Genomic DNA, 20872 nt, shown 5'->3' on the forward strand with positions numbered 1-20872 from the left:
TTAAGCAAAAAAAAGCAGCACAGCAGCTGTTTTAACAGCTGTCAGTCACATGCAAACTCAGGGTTGATGTTTATGTTTGTCTTCAAGGTAAATGTTAGACACATTCAATGTCTGTGTGTAAGACAGTCTGATCTGGCACCTGATCTGTGTAGTACTATTTCTTTCTAAGGACCTGCTAACGCATTGGTCTGAAGTTAGCAATTACCTGGTTTATGATAACTATTTTATGTATATAGACATATACAGAGTGCTATACAGAAAATGAACTGTACAAAACATTCAATGACATCTTGGTCCAGATACTTTGCAGTGAAAAGTCACACCGGGAGGTAGAGAGAGTAGTCATTCCTCTCTTTGTACTGCCAAAGTGAGTATGTCGTTATTCATACAAAGTGAAGCAGCTGCATCAAGAGTGGCAGCTTAGCTGGTCGGCCTGATTCTTACAGGAGAGCAGACATCAATCAGTCCCTGGCTTTGGCGAGCAGTTCAGACTGTGCTGGGTGCTGCATTAAGCCCTGTATGGTTTGTAGTGCGGCTGCCTGAGATTCTGTCAGCGGTACAGCCTTTTTCCTCGCAGTCTCTCTCTGCAGACACTGCAGATCAAGTGTCCCGGCAGAGGGGTCTGTGCTTCTCTTCACATTCTGCCAGAGGCTGCGTCTGACAGAGCACAGAGTCAGGCTCATTGTTTTCCTTTGCCTTTTTCACCAAGTCTCATGGAATGATGTAAGCACTAGGCCTAACACTAACTTTATGTACATACAACATGCTTTCTGGGAACAAGGGTATTTCCGCAGTAAATGCTTCTGGTACTAGAATAGCTATTTTTTTTTAATCCAGGTTGCTCAGTTCAGTAAAGGTGCAAGTAATAGAAGATAAAGTTACAGAGTTAGTGAAACTGCCTAGCAAGGATGGTTATAAGCATTAATGAATTCTAATTTTTATTTTAAACATACTCTGTAAAGGGCCTGCTTGCTGTGGCAATTAATGTCTTCTATAAGACATTCCTGGTGAGTAGTTTATTGAGGCTATTTATATTTCTGTTAATTTCTCTCAGTACATAAATCCTGATTTTGATCATAGTAAAGTTAATAGAAACTGTGACCTTGTTTGCAATGTAAGCAAAATCTGATGTTAGTTTTTTGTAATCCCTTTCAAAGTAGAGAGTTTTCCTGATGTATGCCTGAGAAGCTAAATCCAGCGAACACTTTTTCAAAGCTGCAGCCTCTTTAGAATATATGACAGGTGCATCAGGAAGCTACAGAGATGTTTCAAAGGTTTCCAAAACCCAACCAGTCTTTCCTTGGCCTAGCACAGGCAGTACAACAGTTTCTGCTTGGGGACGTGTTGTGGATGAAGACTGTAATATATCATTTCACGCTGTATATTATTTTCTTATCTTTTTCCTTAAGTTTGATTCTGGCCAAATTCTCATCATCTACTTCAGTGCAAAGTTTCAGAGAGAGAATCTGTTAATCAGATTTCTAGTTTTGGACCAAATTTTGTGCTGAACCATTTGCCATGAGTAAATTATTTCTGTACTTGGTGTGGTTTGACTCAAGAGGCTTTCTGTTGATATAGATAATATGACCATTACCCAGTCTTCTGTATTGCTTACCTCATTCAAATTCAGTATCTGTTGCCTGGTAGGAGAGATTCTCTTAAACTGAAGAGTTGTTCATTCGCAGGTGAAGATCAGTGGTGTTGAATTATTAGCTGTTAAAGTACAAGTATGGATCTGATCACTAGGTCCATTGTCTGAGCATAGATGGTGACTGATTTGTAGACTGTATTTTGCAACTGACCATAGGTCTTTATGACAGTAGGACCGGAGACTAGCCTGTCTCTTCATTTTATGAAAGTATCAGACATAATGAACATAATTCTCTGTTCACAGGGTAAAACACACTTGAATTCAAAAGAATGAGCGCAAGAGGTCCTTCTTCAGGTTTCAGACCTAGGATAGGTCTTTTGTGTGTTCCACTTCACTGATTATAACAAAAGCAAAGAAAAAAAGCTGTAGAACTGCATTATTCTGGATCAGAGGAAATATCTTCTACATCCCTCAATTTGGAAATAATGGAATGGATATTGCTGCTTATTTATTTTTGTGTTTGAAACTATGTAGTGTAAAAACATAGTGTATGCCTGTGAGAATTGAGAGAACTGATCACTCAGAATTTAAATGCCAACCATAGTGAAATGAAATAGTTGAAAAGCAATAATTTTTTTCCTAAGAGTAACATTGATTTTCTCATTTGGGAGTGTATAGCATTTATGTACTCTTGGAGAAATGGTTGTTTCAAAGAAATTTTTTTCTTTGTTTCGATAGGATAGCCTAGAATTAAAAGACTTAGAAATGTCTTAGATTCTTTTGAAATCTATATTCTTGCTTAGTGTACAGGATCACTGCTGAAGGTGAGCGTGAATAATGAAAAAGGAAAATACTACTATAAGCTGAAACCAGTGATCTGGCTAAAGCAGTAATCTTGACATTCAGGTTCCAGGAGCTGAGCTGAAGTTAAAAAGCAAGAATTCAAAAAGTAATTCAATTCTTTTGAGTGCTATGAATATTTAGGACCAGAAGGAATAACATTAAGAACTTCAATTACTTGAAAACTTAGAGCCAAGAAGGCTTTAAGAAAACAAAGGTCTTTTTTAATTAATATTAGCTAATCGAGAAGCATTTTTCTGACTGAGAAATGACTGCTTATTTTGTGCAGGTAGATGCAGCAGAAGAGTCAAAGGTAACTTGGCCAGTGCCACAGATGATGCATGTTTGAAAAAGCAAATAAAACCCCTAACCACAAAATATAACAGGAATAAAAGCAGTTGCCTGTAATATGCTGTATCTGTTTAATCATCCAGTCTTCTAAATAAAAGGGAAATGCTCATCTCGGAGAATGGATAAGATTTCTTTTAAGATAGCTGTACTATTTCATATTTTACAGTAGAGGTACTGGTGCAATTTTTCATACCTTACAAGATGTGCTGAAAAGATACAGAAGCATAAGTTGACCTTTAATGGGAGGAAAGATTGCAAATGCAGATCAGAAGTAATGTCAGAAGGGTACTCTGAAAGTGCTATCAAAGACGTTCAGTTAGAAAGTTTTTGCCTAGTAAAGCAGGATTTCCACAGAGATAATAGAAACTTCAACTGGCAAAAATTCTGATGTAATTTACCTAGACTTGAAAAACTTAGCTTTCATCACATTACTGCAGAAAAGAATAATGCATCATGTCAGCAAAAAATAGTAGTAAGCAAACTTGTGGAGTGCACAGAGAAGTACTCTGGGAACCACAAAGAATGCTTGTGCACAGAAACAATAGGATTAATAAATTAACATCTCTGTTCTCCTCTGTTGTACCATACAGCTCACAGATCTGGGGCTTTTTCAGTTTTGTTTTTGGTTGTTGTTTTTTTTCTTTTTAAGAAAAACTGGTTAGTTGCTATTGCTCTACATTACAGAAAGTTCTTCCCACAATTTTTTTTTAATAATTTATGAAGTATTTCCACTTCATGTTTTGTGTATCATGTTATCATTACCTTGCATGTTTTCTGCATTGCTTTAATTTTTGTACTTGCCTCTCAGCCCTTGGGTTATCCTCTTCGTCTTGAATTCTGTTGCTTCTCTATATGAATCAATCCTACTTTAGCATCATGATCATCTTTCTTGGTTATCTTGTCCACTGTTGATATGTCTCTGTTATTGATATAGGAGGAGAGGGACATATATCTGCTGTCTCTATAGTTTGACTGGAAACTATTTATTCAGCATTTTGTTAAATAGGTGAGGCTGATGCTGGAAAAGAGGGTAAGTGGAATATCAAAGGAGTTGGTTTTCAGGCTATTTAAAGTTAACGTCTTCTTTTGATTTCTTTGCATTTTATAAGATTCAAATCATGGTTACTGAGCTTGTGATGGTCACTGTAAGAACCTTCCTCCCTAGTTCACATTTTTAAGGCAATTTGCCCAGAATATCTGTAGTAAAAAACCCTGCATTGACAATGTAATTGAAACAAACTGCTGTGAGCAAGTGCAGTGCCTAAGAATTTAAAATTATCAGAGCATTTCAAGCTCTCAGGTAGTGTTTTAATTTAGAAGAGATTAGATTTGTTAGCCTGAATAGTATACAATAGTTCAAAACTGTTCTTATCTGGGAAATAAAAATGCACATACATTTTCAGGCATTTTTTTTTCTTGTGTTAGAGTATGTAATTTTTTGTATGGATAGTTTTGGCCAAAAGGATTTCAGCAAGTTAAAACGTCAAAATATTTGAAAACATGAAGGTGAAATATTGCTGAGCTTCTAGATGATAAACCTGGCACTGGATTTTGGATTCAGATTCTCTGCTTTTCATGTTGGACACTAAGCCGATTAAAGGTAACACTGCCTTTCATATTTGGTTCAGTTCAGGGGTATAGGCTTACAATAGTCTATTACATACAGTCAGTGAGCTGGCGCCAAAGGGCTTTGGAGCTAACACTCCCAAAGTATACTGGCTGCTGTTGCTACATACATTGATATAGGAGCCTAAAGTTGGCTCACTCAGAGATCTCACTCAAGTACTCTGCAAATGAGCACTACTACTATGGAGTGATGAGTGGTGTTCCTCACCGTGGGTACTAGACCCGCTGAAAGTCATAAAGGACTGCTGCAGAGGGACCAGATATCTTCAGAAAGGAATATGGCTTGTAGCTCAGCATCAGTGAAGTGGTATTCACTGGCTTGAAGCCATCAGCAATGTTGCTACCAAGGCTGTGAACACCTCATGATCTCTTCAACAGAGAAGTGCAGGCCTTGCGTGGCGCTTGCACCCAGAGGGGCCCTGCAAAACACCCCACCACTGGGAGCTCATTAACAGGCCATAGGTACGGTATACTCTGCCTTCCCCCAGGTGGAGCCAGCTTTACTCCACCTAGAGGTATGCTTTTGATGTCCGGAAGGAACAACTCCTCTTAGGTCTTGTTTGTACTAGAGCATTGTTGTCAACAGCATAGCAGTTGAGAACTGCTAGAAGCCGTACCTCCTGTCCACATGTGAAAGCGGTAGCTGCCTCTGGCCTTGGACGTGATGTGACTGGTGAAAAGTGTGCTCCCATCTTATTCAGTTACATCTTAATCATTTCAGTGGTACTTCGCAAGTGTCCATGTATTTTTATTTTCTCCTAACAAAAATTTATTAAGTGGCTATCCTGAGGCCACATACTCACAGTACCCTGATATTCCATATGCTACTTTAGTGTTCAGTTGAAATATTTTTTAGAAGTGAAATTAACTTCCCATTTCTATTAACACTCTTTCTCTGCCAGGTGAAATAGGTGTAAAAATTTCCATGGTTCAGTTGATTTTCATCTCAAAAATACATAGTACAATCAAAAAAAAAGGACAGGGCTTTCATTTGCTAAGTTGAAAATGTTTTTAATTAATGCTTTTGGAGAAATAAAACAGCTGTGTTGGGTACCTGCAGTGTCTCATAATCTAATACTACTTGAGCATTTCACATTTTGTAAGTGCATTAATTTGAAATAGATCAGAGTTGCATACTATATAGCAATTACTAGACTTATCCATGGTTTAAAGATGTCTTCTCATTGCAAATTGGCATTTCAATCGGCAGTTTTTAAAACCAATTGTCGCTTACAATACAAATTCAGCATAAAACCAACATAGTTATTGGAACACATGTATAGCACTTGGAGAGTGACGCTGTAGTAATTGTCGGATGGTTGTCAATTTGAACATTCTTTTGATTGATGTTATACTATCTCATTTGTTACTTCATCAGAGTTAAAGTTCTGAAGGTCAGGTTTTTGTTTCTCAAATTCTTGACAGTATGTGAATAACTGTTAGAGAAGGTAGTTAATACCGTAGATGGATGATTCACTTTATAATTTCTTTAGTTTTATTGATAATTTTATTATGTCATTCCATTAATCGAAGTCATCCACTGGCTCATTTAGAATTCATGGACCAAATTCAGTCCCCATGAAAGCATATTTAACCCCCTCCGTAATTACACAAGCGATATTACTTTCACAGCATTCATTCAAATTCTGATCAGCAGTTCAGTTTCAGCTTAGTTTCTCTCTAGTATTGTTCACCATTTGCAGAGTAGGTTTTTTTGCAGAAATGTTTATGGAATGATTGTATCCACAGTGTGTTTCTGTGAACAAGGGGGTTTTTTTCCTCCTGTTCATTAACCATCATTTGTCCAATCAGGAAGCAGAAAGAATATCAGAAATTATTTGTTCACATAAAATCTCGATTGAATATTTATGAGTAACTGAAAAAAACCTGCATTGATTTGTAAGCTAAGAAAAGAGCTATGTTTGTCAGATAATTTATTTGAAATCAGCTATCAAACTAGCTCTTAGCAAGAGTTGAGTTCAATCTAAACCTGGTTATATTTACAGAGTAGAAGTATTTTCCCCAAAAGAAAATATGGGATACTAGAGACTTTAATTTAGCATTATTTCAAGAACCAATGACTAGAAATTAAAGCCAGTTGGATACAAATTAGGAATAAGGTGCATATTCATATCAGAAAAGATGACTAGCCATCATAAGAAGCAGTGACAGTAACTGCTGAAGTCATCAAAGTTGATACAATTCTGGGAACTATAATTTAATGCAATACAAGTTATTGGACTTAGAGGTAAGCAGGTGGAAGTATATAGCCCGTGGCATTTGGAAGATCAAAGTAAAAAAACCTAATGGTCCTCTTCGGCTCTTAAATCTACTAACATGACAACTAAGTGGCAATCACAGCTAGTACTTCTTTGAATTTTGATTCAATTTTGAATGTACAGAAATAACACTGTTACAGTAGAAGAACAATGATATGCCTTTAAAGAAATTGGGGGGTTTTAATGTGTTTTTGTAAGGTAAAGAACCTTATAGCTTTAAAAAATAGCTGCTAAATTTCTTGACTCATTTGCCTTTTTTTTTTCCTCTTAAAGTGTGATTAAACAAATTATACAGGGATAGCTCTGCTATGCCAAGCCTATCTGTTCAGCTGGCTGTTCATAAAGGCTTAGAGCAATCAAGTGAAAAAGCTGATGAATGCATTTAAGTTATTCAGATGTTACTGCAATATTAACTTTGTATTTGTTTAGCAGGGAACTGCACTGATTGCGAACAGTGGAGCTTTGTTGCTCTTGCCATGTTAAAGATGTAGTGATTTATTCAGCATGCATATTCCATTCAGCATCTATTTTTAGTGCTTTCGAACTCTGAAATTAGCCTTAAAATTGTGAGGTCTGCATTGACTGACTTACTAATGGCATCAGTTTGGGAAGGAAAAAATAGCACTACAGCTTATGAACTCACAAGTTTTGTTAAAATAACATGAAGTTTAAATAAAAACCTGGAGAAAACTGAGATAGGTTACCACGTTAAACCTGGAACTTTTATAGATCGTGCTGCTTTGCATTTAGTATGAGGTCTGTGACCAAAGGGCAGGGACAGAACTCAGTACGTAAGAAGGAGATCATGCCAATGATGGTAAATCAGAGCTGATTTCAGATCGGTTTTGGGTTTTAGTCAGATCTTCTATTTTATATTAACACAGAACCAAATCCTTAAATTTTTCATTTGTCCTCAAATGTGTTCAAATGAGGAAATCTCCCATTGTTCAAATAGAAATTATCAAATACCATTGCATTAGAGTAGCACAATGTGATAAAAAGGTTTCCTTTGTTATAATGTGCCTGCGCAGTGTTTTCACGATATGGGCATAGAGTGGGTACCAACTAACTTCAAAATCTTGTGTGATGTCAGCGTTATATAAGCATCATATAATTACTTAGTGTTGCTGGATAGAATTATGACAATGACTGACTAACCATGTTTTGATTTATTTCTGTCCAATGTAGTCACGACACTAAGTCTTTTCACCTATTGGATTGATTTAAACATCTCTTCAAGTTTATACTATTTCTTGTTAGTAACTATGAATTCAGGGGGTTTAAGAATTTCTGAAGCAATCAGATTGCTTTTGTCCAGATTGCATTTTTTAATTCAATATGATAAGTAACAGGAGTAATTGTAAGTGTTTGTATAATGATGGACTGTGAGAACTGGGACCTTCTTGAGCACTCAAGGCAAATTTAAATATGAACTGTCAAGTGAGCTAAATGTTATTCTGCCAGATGTATGACGTACATGGTTAATACTCTGAAGTACCTAATTTCCCACTTTCAACAGGAGCCATGCTGAATAATTACGGATTAACTGTTTGCTGCAGACTGCCCATTTCTGGCTTCCAAATATATTTTTAATACCCTATGTAGCTTGTTTTCAACTAAAGTAAAATCTGCCCAATGTAGACTCCATTCATAACTGCACATAAATAATTTGAAGGAATATTGTAATCTTAGAAATACTACCTGAGATGGTAACTGTGTAGTTATGGTCACTAAGAGGAAAAAAACACCACCTACAAGAACTTTGGCAGCTTTGATCTTTATTTCTCTTTGACTTTCTTGGCACTCTTCAAACTTCTAAAAATCAGCGCTGATTACCTTTTTTGTTAATCAGACAAACATTACCTCTTATGATTCTTCCTGTCCCTCCAACTTTGTTGCTCTCCAACTGTGTGCAGTCTTGTGCTTATGGGAGACTATTTCCCAGAATCACAGAATGGTTGAGGTGGGAAGGCACCTCTGGAGATCATCTAGTCCAACCCCCCTGCTCAAGCAGGGTCAGCTAGAGCAAACTGCCATCTCATGATACTTTCTTTTCCTATTCTGTCTATACAAAGCAGATGAAACCCAGGTCATCTTGGGCAAGTGAAGAGTCCCCTGTATGGGCAAATATAAGTGGCATTGAAATAATTCTGTCTCTTCCCGTATTTGCTAACTCCAAGCCAAGGATTGTGTCTGGCCAGGGCTGAAGAAAAGCTCCTATCAGGAAAAAAGTTCCATGGCCTCAGGTAACCATCACTTCCCCAAAAGGCTAAAAGTTCCCCAAGAATTGAGACACATAAAAGAAACACTAATATTTCTGTCACCTGTTCTTAGCTCTTTAAAGTAAGCAAGCCAAGCATTAAGAATATAAGGTAACTTTAACCAAATGGAGTAACCCATAAAACTGTTTCATCTTCAGTCCAAAACAGTAGCAGCTGTGATTCAATAGTGTATACAACAATCGGGATGAGTCCTCCTGGCTGATAGTGAAGGATAAACTCTGAGTACTTTAGGCTAACAGGACAATGACTAAAGCTCTAATTTCAGTAAGGCTGGCCCAAGGATTTCAATCAATGCCTAATGAAATGCTATCTGGCCAACACCCATGAAATGTGGATCAGGCTTTAAATGCAAAGCAGCTTCAGACATGTCAGAGAGATGCTTTGTGCAACCAGGAGACCATATCTGGTGCCCTGTGTGCTGTAGAGAATGTAAGGTCAGTAACAGTTCTATTAAGAGAGGGCAGATCACTTCATGGACATATCTTGAGATAATGAAATCTGAGGAAGTTTGAGTTCATTAGTATTAAGTTTATTGTTGAGGGAAGAAAGCATCAAAATAATGTAAATAAAGAGCAGTACTCCTGTGAATAGGAAACATTTTGTATCAGAAGTGCAAATGGGTGCAAGTCATCCAAGAAATGCTAATTAGTTAAAAGGATTCCCTTGCAAAAACAGGCTTTGTGCAGAAAATTCAGGACTGCTTATGAAGAGATGCTTAGGGAGAGACATCAGAATTTGACCCCTCCTACTCAAAGGTAGAACAGCTAAGTGAAAAACCTACATTAATGTATATGAAAAGGCTTGCTTAGGAGCAGTTGTGCATGCATGAAGTTCTAGTCTTAAAAAATGGGAGAACTTTTTCTCCAGGTTTGTAAACTAAAAGCTGGAAAGCTGGATCAGTGATGGGAACACATTGCTTTCACTTCTCTGATGCAAAAACAGATGGGTCCACATGGACTCAGATTGTTTTTCTGCCCTGTCTTCAAAACATTTTTCTACCCTTCAATGACTACAAGCACAAAATTATAATAAATCTCTACAGTCAGATCTTAACAGGTCAGATTGCACTCAACACCGTATTGGGATCAGGTTCATAGTCTGATTCAGCATCTCAGATGAGGATGTAGCCTGTCACCTCAGCTTTCCCATTCATCTCCCAAGTTGTTCTTTCAGTGTTTCAGGAATAAAATTTTCTGGTACCTGCTTTTAGGGCCGATGCAGTTTAGTTCACAAGAAAAGGGCTCTATTGGCTTGAAGCAGACCATGAGATTTCATCTGGAATTTCCAAGAAGTTGGTAGTATAATTTTTAACTCTGCAAGTTTCTTTCCTACTGTGAGTCTGACAAGTATGAGTCACAGAGTGAGTTGTACTGGAGATTCTCTGACAAAGTGCTCCTCTGTGACTGTGCTTATGAGGATAACAACAGTGTTTTTTGAAAGGAGCATCCCAAAGGAAATAACTTGTAGTTGGTTGTAGTTCTGTCCTCCAGATGTGTACCAAGGAAGGATCTGGACCAGCAGTTTGTTAACTGAAAATCTGACATTTTACTCTAGTCTGTTTTTATTTGTGGGATAAGCTAAGTACAATTAATGTGGCTTTGAGTTAAATTTAGCTCTGCAAATGCTCTTTTGTGGTTTTGCTACACTTAATTCATGTCACAGACCAACATAATATGTACAATACTGAGAAACCCACTCAGTGAAATAGGTTTTCCCATGTAGTAATCATTGTAAGCAGAGGTTCAGTGTAGGAGAAATATCCCTTTTGCTGAGAAATCCAAGAGCCTTGAAGCATTTTGAGGCCAGCATGTGTCTACCACAGAATGGTAAGGTTTCCAAAACCCAGAGCAGGAGACTGCAGACCCCATGCTCCATTGGGGTACCGACGAAACTCAGGATGTAGCTGCTGGTTCAGTGAATTACACTAGCTTTGTGGTCACGACAACACAGTTGTGGAAAGGACAGGAAGCGAGCATTGAACTGTTTCTTTCATAAGCTTCTGCACAGGCTACCTGGGCCTTGGAGCCACGTGTCTAGGAATTGGGAAGGTCACTCCCCTCCTTCCTGACAGTTTGGTGTGGGTGCATGGGTCAGGACTGCAGCAGTGTGTCTCCCCTTGACAGTGCCTTAGCATGGCATTTCATCTGTCATGGGCATGGGCCATTGTCCCCTGGGAAGGAGGGGAGCAGCAGGGAGGGAGCGGTTAATTCCCAGAGTATTTCTCTGGTGCGTGCCCCTGCCACCCCTGCACTCCTAGGGAGGATCTGGTTCTAGAGGGCCCATGTGGGGACACAGATTTGTGTTTTGGGGACAATCAGCTGTGCAAAATAGTACAAATCACTAAATAGTTTATTGTACAACATAATAATCCTTCTTAGTGTTTTTATTCATATGCAAATTAGAAGACTGCTAACAGTAGTAATTGTTGTTGTTTTAGAACAATCAAAAGGATGTTGTAAAATGAATTTACTTAAAAGAGTCATGAAAACTGTATTATTTATATTGCAAATATTCAGTGACTTTTAATTATGAGTGACTGATGTGCCTAGTTTTCATATTAATTCTAAACAGCAAGACACAGGGCTTTTTCTCTTCTTTAGGTCTGTGTCCTGCAGATACCGTTACAGGATAATCTACTTCAGATAATAAAATAAAGGCTCCTAAAACAGGCAGAAAATGCAGGGGAAAATCTGTGACATAATCTGCCTTCCGTGATGAAGGCGGCTTAGCCTCACAGCCTAGTGATATCTCAGCAGCCTGAAGCTTAGTGTAGCTATTTTAGCTATTCACTGTTGTACTTGAAGGTCATTTAAACAACCTGTTTTTAGAGGAGTTTTTTATTTTGCTGCCTCATCCACCTGATAAGCTGTTACTCAGAAAAGCTGAGCCTCTTCTAACTTGGCCTGTGGGTACCTGTAAGGCCTAAGTTTATATGCGAGCCTTCGCAGTGTGATTGAAGGCCCCAGAAATCAAGCCCTAATGAGTGAAAACAGGAGGGGAGATATCGTGCTATTTGCACAATTAAGCAATGTGCCTTTGCATATCACAGTATTTACCGTTTCATTTCTTGCCAAGGTTTACAGCCTGATTTGTGCAGGGGGCACAATATGAAGTTGGCAGTGTTCTTAGTCGTAGGAGAAATGAAGCTCACCTGGCCAAGCACAATAAGGCTTCCCACACAGCTAGGAGAGTTGGATTGGCATTAATGTCCTGCTTGACATGAAAGCAATTTTCTGCTTTTTAAACAGCTTTATTTATTTATTTGTTCCTAGTCTAGAAAGTCATCTTAAAACTTAAGTACTCATGGTAAGAAATCTTTGTGTACGGTTACTTCTAATATCCCTTCCTCATTTCCACCTTTCCTTTAAAAAATGTCATTAGCACTAGAATTACATTCAGTGATGAATGTGTATCAGGTGATGCTTTTTTTTTGCCCTTTTCTTGGGGACCAGAAGAGCAGAAGAAAGGAGGAGTCTCTGGGATGTGAGCACAGTATTCCAGCCTGAGACACGTTTTGATTTTCTTTGCAGAGCTTTGTGAACTTTGCAATTTATTCATGAACACAGGCAGGATCGAAGCTACAGTTTTTGCATGAGGTCATAGTATACGGACTTTTCATTTAAATTCTAGATGCTGACTTCTTGCTCTGAGTGTCATTTGCTGTCACCCTGCAAACAGTGGAGCCACTACTTCAAGACATTTGGTGGGCAGGAAAAGTGCCATGTCTATTAAGGTACATATATTTCTCCACTTGCCTTGGAAGGCTTAAAAATGTTTCAGGAAAGAAATTTTCTTTTAGGATATAGTTGGGTTGGATAAAATTTCATGAGCTTCTGTCAGTCTCTACAGAGAGACCAACAATAAAGATTGAAACAAATCAGTTGAGGTGATAGACTTTGTCACTTGAAATACATCCTCCACAGCTAAGGAATGTAGCATTACTTTTTGTAGGCTAAATCCTTAAATAAGGATTTGCTTTGATTTTGATGCTGTCAATTTAAAATATCAGAAATTCTTTTCTTCAGCTTAATGGGCTTAACTTGGTTTAAGAGGGGAAATATTACCGAACTTGCCAGGGTGGGAACAGAGTAACTTCCCTTTGTTCTCCACAGGACTGAGAGCTGCACCAACCTGCACCTCTCACCCCTGTCCACTGCATAACCACGCCAAAGGCCCTCATCTGTTAAAGCAATTAGCACAAACTTAAAATGAAATGTAAATGACACTTCGACCTTTTAGAAAAAGAGAAAAGCTCAACTGTTGATGACAGAAATGACCAAGAAAAAATGGTACAGGTGCTCTCTGCTCTTTGTTTTCTTTGGTGGTCATCAGTCATGTTTGCATCATCAGTATTCAAACTAATTCATCCTCCATTAATATACTGTTGTGAACTTGGCTGTTAAGTCACATAAGTCATTTAAAGAAAAGGAAATCACGGCATAGACATCAGATGTCTGAAATTTTATTCATATTATGACAAAGTGCCACTGGTGTTTTTAAATACTAAATGTACGGCTACTAAACCTGGCAGAGATTTCATTTGTTATAATTTATTAAAAATAATGCTACTGAGCGTGAAAGTAGGCTCCGTATAGTATTTGCCTGTTCTGTAATTATGGACTGTATATGACATGAAGACCCGAGGCAAAACTTCTGCAAACTTTAATAGTGAAAAATGACTAATTCTAACCTGGGAAAGGACTACAGAAGTATCCAATGGGCAGCTCACGTGGCAGAGCTTCGTAAGAGAACTGCTTACCACTGAAACTGCAGCACTAAATGTTCTGTATATGGAAATGCACAATATACCTGCAAGTAATAAGCCTTCAAGATGGAGTTCCCAGATGGCAATATGTCACAATCTCAGCCATACGACAACTCCTGAAGCCATGCGAGAGACTAAAAACCGAAGAAAATTGTCTATGCGAGTGCTGCACATCTGTGCTGAGTTTCTCTCACATTTCTGTGTTTAAACAAAAATTCTTTTCCTTGTTTTGGTGTTTATTTTGAGGTCCTCTCCTGCACTGCAGAGGTTTTTCTAACTAGTCACTGTGTTAGAACATTGATAGTAGTCCAGATAGCTAGTGCTGCTCGCCTCATGGGTCGCCATATTGCGTTCCTAAATAATTCATGAGTTTAATAATACTCATAATAAGACTTTTAGAGTATAATTATTTTAACACCAAGCACTGAGAGGCTAGGAGGTCAAGTGGGAGGTTAAAACTGCTGCTGAAGGAAACACTGCTAATAGGACTAGGCGAAACCTTCAGAGCTTCCCTTTTGTCAAAGAGCCATGACAGAGTGTGGGATGTCCCAGGCTATTACTTCGACTTTAATTTGCCCATTAATTTCAGCGTATTCAGTCCATTGTAATGTAAGTCTCTAATTGGGTTCTTTATAGATTGGCTTCAGCTACTCTGCTAGCCTAGACTAAAAGGAATGACAGGTAGCCCCCCTTCCCATAAAATCTGGGTTGATTTTAAAAATCTCAGTATAGAATCATAGAATCGTTAAGGTTGGAAGAAACCTCTAAGATCATCGAGTCCAACCGTCAACTCAACACCACCAGGCCCACTAAACCATGTCCCTAAGCGCCACATCTACACATCTTTTAAATACCTCCAGGGATGGGGACTCAACCACTTCCCTGGGCAGCCTGTTCCAATGCTTGACAAGCCTTCTGGTGAAGAAATGTTTCCTACTATCCAACCTAAACCTCCCCTGGCGCAACTTGAGGCCGTTTCCTCTTGTCCTATCACTTGTTACTTGGGAAAAGAGACCGACACTCACCTCGCTACAACCTCCTTTCAGGTAGTTGTAGAGAGCCATAAGGTCTCCCCTCAGCCTCCTTTTCTCCGGGCTAAACAACCCCAGTTCCTTCAGCCGCTCCTCATAAGACTTGTTCTCCAGACCCTTCACCAGCCTCGTTGCCCTTCTCTGGACACGCTCCAGCACCTCGACGTCCTTCTTGTAGTGAGGGGCCCAAAACTGAACACAGTATTCGAGGGGCGGCCTCACCAGTGCCGAGTACAGGGGCACGAGCACTTCCCTACTCCTGCTGGCCACACTATTTCTGATACAGGCCAGGATGCCATTGGCCTTCTTGGCCGCCTGGGCACACTGCCGGCTCATGTTCAGCCGGCTGTTGACCAACACCCCCAGGTCCTTTTCCGACAGGCAGCTTTCCAGCCCCTCTTCCCCAAGCCTGTAGCGCTGCATGGGGTTGTTGTGGCCGAAGTGCAGGACACAGTACTTGTCCTTGTTGAACCTCATACAGTTGGCCTGGGCCCATCAATCCAGCCTGTCCAGGTCCCTCTGCAGAGCCTTCCTACCCTCGAGCAGATCAACACTCCCACCCAACTTGGTGTCGTCTGCAAACTTACTGAGGGTGCACTCAATCCCCTCATCCAGATCATTGATAAAGATATTGAACAAGACCGGCCCCAAAACTGAGCCCTGGGGCACACCGCTCGTGACCGGCCGCCAACTGGATTTAACTCCATTCACCACAACTCTCTGGGCCCGGCCGTCCAGCCAGTTCTTTACCCAGCGCAGAGTGCACCTGTCTAAGCCGTGAGCCGCCAGCTTCTCTAGGAGAATGCTGTGGGAGACGGTGTCAAAGGCCTTCCTGAAGTCCAGGTAGACCACATCCACAGCCTTTCCCTCATCCACTAGGCGGGTCACCTGGTCATAGAAGGAGATGAGGTTGGTCAAGCAGGACCTGCCTCTCATGAACGCGTGCAGGCTGGGCCTGATCCCCTGGTTGTCCCACACATGCCTTGTGAGCGCCCTCAAGATGAACCACTCCATAATCTTCCCCGGCACCGAGGTCAGGCTGACAGGCCTGTAGTTCCCCGGATCCTCCTTCCGGCCCTTCTTGTAGATGGGCGTCACATTGGCAAGCCTAGGTATGAAGCGCCTTTCACTGTTTTACATTCTCTGAATCCTACAGGATCTTTAGGTTTCAGGTTTACCTCAGTCTTGACAAGATGTTCCATTTGTGTTCTGACTGCAGCCTTTGTAGACTAAAATCAGCATATTTAAGTCAGTGTATTGATGCTGCTTGTTATATATCATCTATAAACTTTATCACACGCAAAGGAAGAGGGGGGGAGACTCTCTTGAATCCTGACAGTTCATTTGATTTCAGTGGAATTAGGTCAGACTTATTTTAGGTTTGTTGTGAATGAATCAAGCCCCATTCATTCTTCATGCTATGGGATTTACTCCTTTGCATGTTGTAGAAGCAGACTAAAAACTACTACATTTGCTGAGACTTTTTAAGACATTAAGAACAGTTGCTTTTGCATTTCAATTTGTTCTTCTCTCAAAGGTGCTTGCAAGAAGGTCACTTTATAAACTTAAGTTTGACCGATGAACTCTTGTGGGTGTTTTTTTTTTTGTGGGGAAAAATAAGTACATCCCTGCTGGTAGCCTAAACAAACAAACAAATAAAAGATAATCAGACTTTCACTAACCAGCTTAGGTTGAAATGTGCTGCCTTTTTATTTTCCTTTTCTGTACATAATGCCTCACTTTCATGTAGACGTTTTAATGTCTGTATTGTCTTCAGCACCAAAAAAAGTAATTTTGAGACAGTTGTTCTCGTACTTGCATATGTTGGCGTCCATGTGGTACCTCTGGAAACCTTAAGTCAAATGTATTCATGATCCTAAGAAGAATGGGCGAGATCTGGCTCATCTGAAATTAGAAACAGATTTGTGATTGCTTTCAATGGAGCCAGGAGAGCCAGTAGGCATAGGGGTTAAGTAATATCTGTAGGGAGCTGGGAATTCTTCTTGAAGTTGTGCATGTAACTATTTTACTTTGTCCCCTTCACAAAATGCCAAAAGTTCACAGCACTTGTAGAAGCCAAGAGGAATTAAGGACCTCTGTATCCATAGTCATTGCTCACTACCATACAGGATTAAAGACGACAGGACTGGATTAAAAAAAAAACAAAACAACAAAAAACAAAAAGAACTCCCAAACCCTTGAGATCAAGATGTTAGTAGAGTATCTTAATTAAGAAGGTGTGGCACTTGCTTGTAATTTGCCTGACTTGACGACTTAGTTGCAGACAAAAAATTTTATCAAATTCAGTTTAGAAAAAGGTAGTAATAGTAGAAATAACACAATTTATTTTAACAAACATTCAGAAGGTTCTACCACTAGGAAAAACATAGGCATTTTTTCTGAGAAGTGGTAAGCTACCTGACTCATCCCTGGCACTACATTTTTTAATTGTTATGCTTATTATTGTAGTTCTAGGCATCCCAATAATGACCCAGCAATCTATTATATGAAGTGCTCTACAGCCTCATAATAAAAAGTACGCCCTTGACTTGAAGAGCTAAAGTCTACAAATAGAATATTAGGAACAGGAGATTGTGGCAGAGAGGAGAAGGGAATGCTGTGAGATACTGACATAGCATTCTTGGATAATACTTTTGGTACATCACCAAAATTATTGTGGGTTGGGGTTTTTTTTGAGACATCTGGGCAAAACGGAAATTCTGTGGAATGTGCAGAGGAAGGTAAGTTCCTTGGAAGATGCCAGCATTACTTCTCCTAGCTTCCAGGAATATTAGCTTGAAAAATGTGACCAGTGAAGGCTAGCATCCTGATCTAATTAGGAGTTGGAAGATAACCTATTGATACTTGCCAGGCTGATAAGTAAAAAGAGGAGGGGTTGAGGAGGGCTTTGAAAATGAAGACAAGCAGTTCGTGCAGCATGGAAAACAGTACAAGTGGAAGGATATTGCCTTCCTGAAAGGCAACCTGAAAACCAAGTTTTCAGAAGCATTCAGGATGGATTTGAAGAGGGCATGAGTTGACATCAGTGAGGGAAGCCAGCAAGGGTCAGCTTTGAGTGGAAAAGCTGTATTTTAGAGATGTTTTGCAGGAAAAAAAAAAGGCTGTATAACAAGATTTGATGATGTGCATTATATAAACACATGATTACCTGCATGTGACTATGCCCATAGTAATGTGAAGCACTTGGGTGTTGCTGTGAAAAGGTAAAAAATCTGCTTTTAAACCTGTTGATGCCAAGCTACCAAATGCTTATACACAGATGGCAATGAACTAGCTCAGATTTTAATTTGGCCAGAAGGAGTCAACTCTGGTGTAAAGTATGGACCAGTGCATGAGCATTATGGGGATGATGGCTGAGTTTGTTTGCAGGTAAGTATGTGTTGAAGAAGAAGAAAACAAGGTAAGAAAGACAAGGGATTCTGTAGGAATCCACAAAGAAAACTGTGATGGGTAAAGAGGGATTGGTGGGAGAGGGAAAAGGAAAATTCAGATAAGACAAAGTCACAGGAGCCGTAAGACAGCATGCTTTTTTAAAAAAGGACACAGTTGTCTATGCTAGAATGGTTCTGATTTTTTTTTTTTTTACTGCCTTTTATTTTTTTCCCCGTGGAAGAGTTGTAGAGATCTTGTGCAGAGATAAGAGCAAAACCAAGAGAAGCTTTAGGAAGTGAATCAAGTAAAATTTTAATTTATCCAGGTCTTGTTAATTCTGTAGTTACCAGCATTAGGAAAACTATGGAAGTAAGTACTGAAAGCATGTATAAAAACAACGATTGACGGTTCTATTCAATTTAAAAAGTGGAGCTTAAGTAAGAGGATTTTTTTTTCTTGTTTTAAATAAAACCAAAGCAGAATACCAAAGTAGGCAACAGCAGAATTAGGTATTCCACTGCAATATAGGTTCATGAATTTAAATTAAAAAGTCTGGAATTGAGTTCCTGTCTGTTTTCTATTAAAATAATGTTAACATTTTTGTGGTTTTAAGCCTGTATTTATAGCGTCACACTATATTATTTAAAGTTCCTGAGCACCTTGGCTTTATTGCTATCAAATATTGATTGTCGCTTAGAGTTCAGAAGTTAATTAGTGCACAGGCATGAAGAAGAGCAAGTAGGTCAGATAATCAGTATGCTGGTGAGTTAATTCAGTAGATACAAATCTCAACACTGAAGTGAAATAGTAGTTTCCTTCTTACATGCTTTACAATTTAAGTCTCAATTATGGTGTTGCTACGCTTGGTATACTAGCTGTTTGTCAGCTCATCAGTAAGACAAGTTTCATAGTGAATAGATCCTCAACACGGATAACATATGGTTATAATTGTTTTAAAGTTGTATCATCAGGCTGCACCAGCTGAAAACCTACCTCAGAAAAACAACATGAATCTTCTAAAGGTTGACCTATGGCTTAGGGGTAACTTTCTGTAATTCTCAGCCTGTGTTCTTATGCTTGTACTTCTTCAGCAGTAAGTCTTTCAGGCCAGCGCAAGATGCAGCGATGCTGCTGATTGTGGCTACAGGACAGCACAGCCTCTCTCTCCTGTCACTTCCTACATGAATAGTAAATGGGAAAACACTTGATTTTTATCTTAGTGATGTATTTGTTTGTGTTATTCATAATGAACTTGGATTCTGTCGAGAGTTTCTTATCAGGGTTGGAAAGTTCTTTCGTTCAGATGTGTTTATGTAACAAGAAATGCTGGAATAAAAGTCAGGAGCAATATAAATAGCCAAGTAACAGCAATGTTAGCTAAATCTGGATTTACTGGAATCCACCAGACTGCTCTTTAGCTGGAGTTGTAGTCAAGTATGAATCTGCTGTGAGACTTTGGACCTAATATGTTAATATATCACTCCTGACAATAAATGACTCATGGACTCATTTGAAGAAAAATACGGTTCAAAGATGGAATAAAGTAGTGGTGAATCAGGCTTCTTATCCCTCGTAGTTATTATGCCAAAAGCAGGGTAGCAAATAAATACTGCTGGTGCTGAGCATTAAGTTTGCTCATTATAAATGCAGAGTCATGTACCAGACTCCAGAGTGATTTCATCTGGGAACATTGCCATAAGGATTACAAATGGCTTTCAGCCTGAAAATTGGTGTATATTGCTTTAAACTTCCAGTGGGGAGATGGCAATTTATCCTTCAGATAATCATCTTGTGTTAAGTTGAACATCGTACTGTAACTTTTTTGCTACATGATAAACCAGCTCCTATGAATAATTTACTGCAACTGGCAACCCACTTCAGCTCTGAAGTCTTTATCAACTGGTGGCTTTTCAAAGTTTAATAATAAACTTGGAGCCAAAAATCTCATTGCACTTAAAGTCAGCGGAATTTCAGTGTTAATTGCAACAGGAATCACATTCTGACCTTCTAGGGCAAACTTCTCATGACTAGAAACCCCACATCATTCTAAGGACAAAGCCATGTATTTGTGTCCAAGTAAGCAGAGCTCATTTACCTTCCCTTGTACTCTACAGTGTCATGTTTTTTTGTGCAGATTTTATTTTGCGTAGGTGTTTGAAATATTTTCACTGGGCAAAAAAAGTTGGCTGAATTACCTGGGCCTTCATTGCTCTCATGGCAGATTTAGGATGTGTTCTGTACTGCACCACTGCAACACAGCACATAAGATGTGAGTATCGCACCAAAATTATCGTTCTAGCCCTACAAGAAACCTGCCACAGCAATCCAGTTGTTTTCTTCTAGAAAGAACAGTAACACCTTTCAGTTTGTCAGGCCCTGACTGACTGGCTGATCTGTACCAGTGAAGTCTGTCCCAGGGTTTTGGTCTGCTCCATCTGGCTAGGCTGAGCCTCGCTGCTGTTAAGAAGGAACTGAAGTACGAACTGGGGATTTTGCACATTGTGCCTAGCGTGATTCCCCCCGTGTAAACAAAGGTAGCCAAATCTTGTCAGAAGAGCTCTCATATCAGGAAAGAAGTATCTGCTACATGTATCTGCTAGATTCAGTATGCATCGTCTCAGCTGTAAACTTTTATAAAGCACAAACTCATTTTTTTTCTGATTTTGAGCATTCTTACACAAATCTGCTTTTTGCTATGCCCACTTTATGCCTCT

The 20872-nt window shown here is 39.3% G+C and overlaps 1 protein-coding gene across 5 annotated transcripts in view; it reads left to right on the plus strand.

The window, feature by feature from the left end:
- Positions 1-20872, plus strand: part of GALNT18 (polypeptide N-acetylgalactosaminyltransferase 18) — a 362119-nt gene that overhangs the window by 315907 nt on the left and 25340 nt on the right. For 2 of the 5 annotated variants that reach the window (XM_076343982.1, XM_076343981.1), the window contains exon 12: positions 12600-12702. The exons of the other annotated variants lie outside the window; for them this stretch is intronic. In XM_076343982.1, coding sequence (XP_076200097.1) covers positions 12600-12701 — 102 coding nt within the window. In that variant the 3' untranslated portion in view covers position 12702. The remainder of the gene's footprint in view (positions 1-12599; positions 12703-20872) is intronic. 5 annotated transcript variants of the gene reach the window in all.

The sequence above is a fragment of the Aptenodytes patagonicus genome, chromosome 7 (genome assembly GCF_965638725.1).
Source record: "Aptenodytes patagonicus chromosome 7, bAptPat1.pri.cur, whole genome shotgun sequence".
NCBI lineage: Eukaryota > Metazoa > Chordata > Aves > Sphenisciformes > Spheniscidae > Aptenodytes > Aptenodytes patagonicus.